The sequence below is a fragment of the Argiope bruennichi genome, chromosome 3, assembly GCF_947563725.1.
Source record: "Argiope bruennichi chromosome 3, qqArgBrue1.1, whole genome shotgun sequence".
NCBI classification, from domain to species: Eukaryota; Metazoa; Arthropoda; class Arachnida; order Araneae; family Araneidae; genus Argiope; species Argiope bruennichi.
The window spans coordinates 24,119,358-24,127,309 of record NC_079153.1 but is presented as its reverse complement, the minus strand read 5'-3'; the positions used below and the strand labels follow the sequence as shown (position 1 = coordinate 24,127,309).

The following is a 7,952-nucleotide window of genomic DNA, read 5'->3' as shown; positions in this document are numbered from 1 at the left end:
GCAATTAAACGAAACAACTATCATCTTGCAAGACAAAATCACAACAGCTTGCAAGAATAGCTACAAAATCAAAAAACAACCACAAATACTCCAACCCAACTGGTACACCAGCGAATTGGAAATACAAAAAAATAGGCTAAAAGCACTGAGGAGACGAGCTCAAAGATCAGGAGAAAACCGACCAGCCCAGTTCCTGCTCCTCAAAAGGGAGACAGCCATCTACATGAAGAACGTCAGGCAAGCAAGGAACTTGGGATGGAAAGGATTCTGCTCCCAGGCAAAAAACCCTTATGGCAAGCACTATAAAGCTGCATTCCGAAACTCAGTTACCCCAGCTCAACTGATACTACTGAAAGAAAAGGAAGCGACAGGAGGCCAACTCCAAATAGCAGCAGGAATCCTCGAAGAAATTTTCCCACACCCTGTCTCAACCCCGAACCAGGCAACAAGTGTAAATTACTCACCAGATGACTGCCCTTTCTCTCCACAGGAGGTAGCTAGAACGATTAACGGCCTCCCAAAAGGTAAAGCCCCAGGGTTGGATGGCATTGACAACATAGTCATCCAGCAAATCAACCAAAAATTTCCACAGCTCTTCACGGATTTTTTCAATAAATGCCTAACATTAAAGAAATTCCCAGATTCACTAAAAATAGGAAACATCATCTTATTCCGTAAGCCAGGAAAACCTATTAATGAAGCAACCTCTTACCGTCCAATATCACTCCTCCCAACAATAGGCAAAGTCTTGGAGAAGCTCCTAACCCAAAGACTCACCTACCACCTAGAAAAGAACAACCATATATGCAATAGACAATATGGATTCCGTGAAGGGAAATCAGTGGACATGGCCATTGACAACTTAATGAGGGAAATCAAACTGGCAAAACAAAACAAGAACCACGTCCTCCTGCTCTCAATTGATATCAAGGGTGCGTTCGACAACATTCAACATGCTGCAATCGAAGATTACCTAAATAATAGCAATAGCCCTGCCAACTTGATAGAAATTTTCAAAGACATACTTAAAAATAGAAAAGTCGTCCTCAACACAGCAGAAGGACCAGCAGAAAGAGAACAGAAACAAGGCTGCCCACAGGGATCCTGCAGTGGCCCTGCTCTCTGGAACCTGGTAGCAAATGAAATCCTTCAGCAGGAGTGGCCACGCAACACCACCATCCAGGCTTTTGCGGACGACTTTGCTATAATAACTCACGCCCCAACCAGGAAAGAAATTGAGAACCAAACACACGCAGCAATAGAAAAATTCTCCAAATGGGCAAATAAAAACAAGTTGGAAATATCCATTAATAAAACCAATTATATCTTCCTCAGTAAAATAGTAAGAGGCCCATCAATAAAATGGAACGGCACAGCGATCAAAAGAAAAAAAATCAATAAAATACCTAGGAATTCAAATAGACGACAAACTCAATTGGAACGCACACCTTCGATATCAAGCAACAAGAGCAGCTATCCTCCACCAAAATCTCCTAAAAATAGCAGGGAAATCCTGGGGAATTAAGCAGGCACAAAGAAAAACCCTCTACTCAACTGTAATAGAAAGAGTACTTGCACACGGCGCAGCCATCTGGTGCCAAGATCCCACCGAGAGGATGAAACGGAAACTTGCAGCCATCCAACGACCGTTTCTACTAGCCATATCGGGAGCCTATAGAACTACCTCAACAGCAGCCTTACAAATAATTTTGGGAATCCCCCCTCTGCACCTCCAACTACAAAGAGAGGCAAAGGGCATCTCGTTATATAGGCTCAAAAACCCGACCAACAACTGCGACCTTCAAATTAGCGAACTAGAAATAGACTGTAAGATTTCAGGCTGGACTTCTCATCCCTCGGTACACCTAGAAGATCACCAGATTTCACTTGACGACGGAGGCTTGAGATCGGACCCGAATGGAATTTACACAGATGGATCGAAGACGGACAAGGGAGTAGGAGCAGCGTACTGTGTCTTCAACAATGGAGTAACTACAACAACTTGGGCAACAAAACTGGCCCACCACAATACAGTATTTCAAGCTGAGATCCTGGCCCTATACAAGGCCGCAGAATTCCTGAAGTCCACATCAGCAACATCTACCATCTACGTCGACAATAGGGCCAGCATCTTAGCAGCAAAAAATCCAAAATCCAATAACAAATGTGCCAGGAAAATCTTTGCAATACTTTCTACAAATGCAAACATAAAGATATCCTGGATTAAAGCCCACGCCGGATATGCAGGTAATGAGAAAGCGGATAGACTTGCCAAACAAGCTGCTGATTCAGACAGCCCTATTCAGCCCGAACCATACCCAATTTCATTCATAAAGTCCAGTCTAAGGCGAAACATGTTGGAAAAGTGGCAAACGGAATGGGACAATGGCGAAACTGGAAGACTCATCTACCAGCTTCTTCCAAAAGCCACTCAACAACTTACGCCCTGGAGAAGGGAAGAAATTTTCTTCTTCACAGGCCATGGCCCATTTCCCACCTACTTAAAAAGGTTCAATTTAGCAGACGAACCTTACTGCACCTGCGGCGAAGTGGGGTCACCACTCCACTACGCAACAGAATGCATTTTAACTACATCTTATCACCTAACGAAACCATCAGCTAACCTTCAACAGGTCTGGTTCTCCAGGGTAGCAGATAACTCTCTCAGCAGGGCCAAGATCAGAAAAATGGTTCAATTCCTGCATGAAGAGCCACAGCTGTTCAGATACTGACCACCACTCCTATAACATCGGAAAACCCATCTCACCACCTGCACGACAAGACTTCCACCCAGGCCCGGAAACTCCAACCACCAACGCAGCGCATCCTCAAGCTCAGACAACTCCATTCAGTCCTGCATAGCCTATGACATCCCTGCTCCAACCCCACCTAAAACCAACCATTCCTGCTCTAGCCCAGCCAAGTCAGCTCCTCACCAGTCTAACCGAATTCAGCTCGCCTACTCCAATGCAACCCACTGCAGCTTAAAAATCTTTAACCCAGCCAACTACAACTCTGCCAACATCAGCTCCACATCATCAGCCCAATCACCATTACCTCCACATCATTAGCTTAGCCATCTGCAACTCTCACTCTCCATGTCCACCCAACTGTTTAAATAATCGTTAAGATTATAGTCGCAGGGGCATGGAGAGGTGTTAAGTTAAGTATTCTTTATCCGTGTGCCTTCGTTCGGGAACAGTAATATGACTATATCATATTCAGTCATGGAGAGTCAGTGATATGACTATAACTTCCCCTATTGACGCGGATGTGAATGGTAAAATAAAAAACACATCACTATTTCTGCTTTTAAGTTTAAATCAATGGAGATATCTGACAAATATTGAAAAAAAACAAAAACATTTTTAAACAAAATTGTAATTTTAATTCCATCTGTTGACTGGTTGAAAAGGATATGATTAAAACTGAAGTTTTTCTACCCTAAAATTTTTCCAAGGCCATCGTAGATATGCTCTTTGATATCTTTACTTTCAGGCTTCTTCAGATTGCCCATCCAGAACAACATAAATCTGTCAACTTTCGATAAGTTTTTCTCTAGTGCTCCCAGGACTCCTATCACTACGCTAGAAAGATTGCAAAATGTGACGGTTCGCCAAATCAGTAACATGCCTTGGTGTGTTAGGTGCGAAAGCATCTGAAAAGACCTTGCAAGATTTTCACAAGACATTCTCAACAAGATTCTTTGAAAAAATTGCTAAAAGTAATAAATAGGCATAAAAGAAATTGAAAATTACGACCCTACCTTACCAAAATACGCCAAGATATCACTCCATCCCCTTTAAGTCTAAATTTCCATCATAGCTTTACAGGACATACTTGATTCTGGACCGATTTAGCAGAAAAACTTCCATGTAAACTCTGTATTCTTCTTCTTCTTTTTTTTAATATAAGTAATCTGTCACTTTCCTATGCAATACTCTTACTTTTCTAAGCACAACCACTTACTAAGTAAAACCAATGCCATGCTATTACTCTAACCACGCCCGGAGGTTAAGAACCTTGAGTTCAAGAACTCCGTGACACATCTCTCAACTCTGCAAGTTTTTCTCTGAATTCGCATGGTTTAAAATAAACTGATTCACCTACCCAAATTGATTCCCCTACCTAATTGATAAGGTGAATTCCTTTAGTATGAATTATTTTTTAGAAAAATTCATTAAATCGTTCATTTTAGATATTGTTTCTAAAAAACAGTAGATTAAAATTTTTATTTATTTATTCTTACATTTTTTACATCTTTTGAATATATTATTCTTACTGAACTTATCTTTTTTCTGTTTTTATATTGATTTTAACATGGGTGGAAATACGCATATTTAAAAAAAAAATTGAATCGCATTTTTGAAACTGAAACTTTTTATTGCTTGCACAAAAGAGAGAAAACTTTGTTATAGTTCAAAAAACATGATATTGAGGTTTTGGTAAATGAGTTTTTCTCCTTTCAAATCTTCTCGCATCAATATCGGATTTAGACATTTTGTGACTATAGGCAATGCACATTATGAAACTTCTCTTTTAATAAGATGATCTATTTAGTTCCACATCACATTGTATTTTTAAATGTTAATTATTTATTTTAGATTAATATTTTCTTCGTTTTATTAACTTTATGAAAATATTATTTGATTTTTATTTATCTATTATCACTCCAAATTTCTAGGCATCCACATTTGTCAAATGTTATTTGTCCACAATTTTATAAATTTTCTGATAACAGAGTTATGTATTAGAGTCTGTAGGAACCAGAATATTTATACTTCATAAAATGTTAATATTATCCTAATATTTTATCAGTCATAAAATTTATATTTTTTACACATTTATTTATTTCGCAAATAGAAAAAACAAAGTTTTTTTCCAACCATCATGTTTGCGGCTTCTTTTTTAGGCTAGCAGTTCTAAGCAGCTGCCTGATTTGCCTACTTGGAAATTTGCCACTGACATGAATCATAAAAAAAAAAGCATTTTTTAAAAATTATTTCTATCTGTAAATACGATGGAACGCAGGCAGATAGACAGATAAAATTTGGTATTTGGTATGCACTTAAATTGCATATTCCTGCAAATTATCTGCCAAAAAATAGACTGGCAGAAGTTTGTCTTCTTCCAATTCCATTTTACACGGTAATTCAAACACACAAAAAATCAAAAAGACTAAAAAATTAGCTTATGGTTTTATAATCAGTATTATAAATCTATTACAAATTTTGAACCAAAACAGGGAACTGCCGGTTTGTCTATTCTCGCTATGTGAATTTGTTAAATGTGAATTCTCGCTTTGTGAATTTGTTAACAATACAATGAGGTATATAAATTAAAACTTGGTCTAATCCTCCATTTACGGATCTATACCAAAGTTTGGTTTCAGCAATTGAATAAAAACATCCACAATATATACTAAGTTATCTTCATGATATTTCGAAATAGGAGATGCACACTGTAACTAGCCACCTTTGATGACCAGCTCGTTCGCCAGGATTGATGGTTACTAAACTTTCAAATAGTTTACGTAGCTTCCTCAACAAAGTATTTTTAAACTTTAATCTTTGACAGACACAAAGCGTATTATTTTAGAAGCCTTACATCGTTCTGTACATTGTCGTATGCACCTCGTTTATTTCCTGTCTTCTCACCTAAAATTCGAACTTCAATTTAAAATTAAAGTGGTTAAACATAAAATAATACAAAACTCCCTTACTAAAATTATTTAAAAATGGAAAAACTTTAAAATGTTTTCATCAATGTTTCACTGTTTTCAAATGTTTTACTGTTGTTATGACAAAATTTCAAGAAGCATGCTAAAAGTGTATTTTAAATATGAACCGACTCCTTATGGAAAAATGGGATTCATCTTCAGTGCCGACTTCCATGAGTTATACGCCATTTTGGTAGGTAGGTGAAGTTGTCAAGGGTTGAAAAAATAAAACAAATGCATATCATTCATAAAATCATGAACAAAGAAAGAAAAATTCAGAATGAAAGATTAGTAATAACGATGAAATCCAAGCATCAAATCTTATTTATTTAATAATTATGCAAAGAAAACTCTCTTTGCGCAACTAAACATGATTTCTAAATGTCATAAAAATCAAGGATACGTCCTGAAGATCAGAAAATTTATTTTTAGTTCTATAAAGAGATCGGATCACATATCGTTTGATCGCATAAACTAAAAATTGTTCATTTTGTTTTTCATTATACTGTGTGTTAGCTTGAGAAATATTATATTCTTCGTTATGAAAACTATTTCATTCTGCTACCCTCGTTTTTTCCCCAAAAAATTTATATAAAATAAGATTTTAATAATTTGTATTAAGATTGAAGATTAATTTTGTGGCTGTAACTTTTATAGTAGCACTTTGCAATATTTTCTCTTTCTTTCTTTCTTTTTTTTTTCTGCCTTGCTTATGCTTTGTTTCCGTTTAGTTAGTCACTTGTCATTCTTTTGCGTTTAATTTCTGTTTATTTTGTATTCCTTCCTTTTTATTTGCTCTTGTTTTGCATCATGCATCGTATTAAATAGTGTTTTTGTCTCAGAAGTTATAATATATTAAACTCTAGTTGCTGTAACGTTATTCCTAAGTTATTTCACTATGTAAGTATAAATTTACCTACATTAAATATGGCGAAATTGCTAGAATAGGGACGACAAAGCTCCGATGCGAGTACAAGTTTCTCTTCTTTGGAGAAGAGTCATCAAAAGACAAAATCTTTGTGTTCAGTGACGTAGTGAGGGTAACTGGCGCCCGGGGTATGTATGGTTATGCGCCCTCAATCTTCAATAGTATAATTAATGGGAATGGCAGTCAGTCACTTTATTATTTTTTATCCCTCATTATATTTCACATTAAAAAGACTTTGCAACTTTTGATTTCAATGACATACATGTAAGTGCCGTCGGAGCATGGTATAATTATTTTGTCCCCAATTGTCATCAGTGTTTTAATTAGTGTGAATGGTGGTCAGGGCATGGTATTATTTTTTTACGCCTCACTTATTTTTTATATTAAAAAGATCCCTCCTCCGAATTCAGTGGCGTTCAGTTAAGTGACGCCGGGACACGGTATGTTTATTTTGTTCCGAATTTTCATTAGTGGTTTACTTAGTGTGAATGAAGACCAGAGCAAGGTATTTTTTTTTTTGCCCCCCTCATCAAATTTCAAAAAAAAAAAAAAAAAAAAAAAAACTTTACAATTTTTTGAATTCAGTGGCATTCTGATAAGTAATACCGAAGCATGATATGAATATTTTTGCTCATGATTGTTTTCAATGGTTTAGCTATTGTGAATAAAGTACAAGGCATAGTATTGTACATTATTATTTTTTTATTTTTTGTTATATTATAGGAATAAAAGTGTTTTTCCATTGACGTTTCATCTTTACCCCATATGTCTGGCTACACCATAACCCTCCCCCCCCCATTGCTGTCCTACTGTTTTGATAATGGAATGACGGGGATTTTTAATGATTTATTGGGGGTTATTCGTAGATAATAGCACTTATGGATTACTTGTAAAATAACTAGCGAAGCGCATTTAAACTGTCCAGTACGTGTCCGTTTGCCTCTTGAAAGCTGTGTCTGCTGGATGAACTCTGGTCATTGCCGGCCGGGTTCAATTCATGAACGCGTTCACCCTTCCATTTTAACCTTTCTCATTATAATTCAAGCTGGACAGGTGCTTTTACAAATTTATTTGAACGAAAACTTACCGAAATGTGACCGCACTTGTAACATAGAAATAATCCGTCACGATTAGGTGACCTCCCTATCGGTCACCGAACCGTCCTGGTGGGATCCGTCCCAAAAAGAACAGCCCCCACCGACACGTGACGGGACGACATAATTGGAAGGAACATCGGTGCCTTTATTCGATCTGCGCCATTCCCACCCCCTACTTTTCCAAATGTCCTTGTTCGGCCATTTATTT

General features: G+C 37.1%; 1 protein-coding gene across 1 annotated transcript; it reads left to right on the top strand.

Annotated features, from left to right (window-relative positions):
- Positions 1–1,616: 1,616 nt before the first annotated feature.
- On the top strand, positions 1,617–3,531 carry LOC129962781 (uncharacterized). The gene is made up of 2 exons (XM_056076775.1): positions 1,617–2,648; positions 3,499–3,531. Exons 1-2 carry the CDS (start codon positions 1,617–1,619, stop codon positions 3,529–3,531), a joined length of 1,065 nt encoding a protein of 354 aa, XP_055932750.1.
- Positions 3,532–7,952: the final 4,421 nt, after the last annotated feature.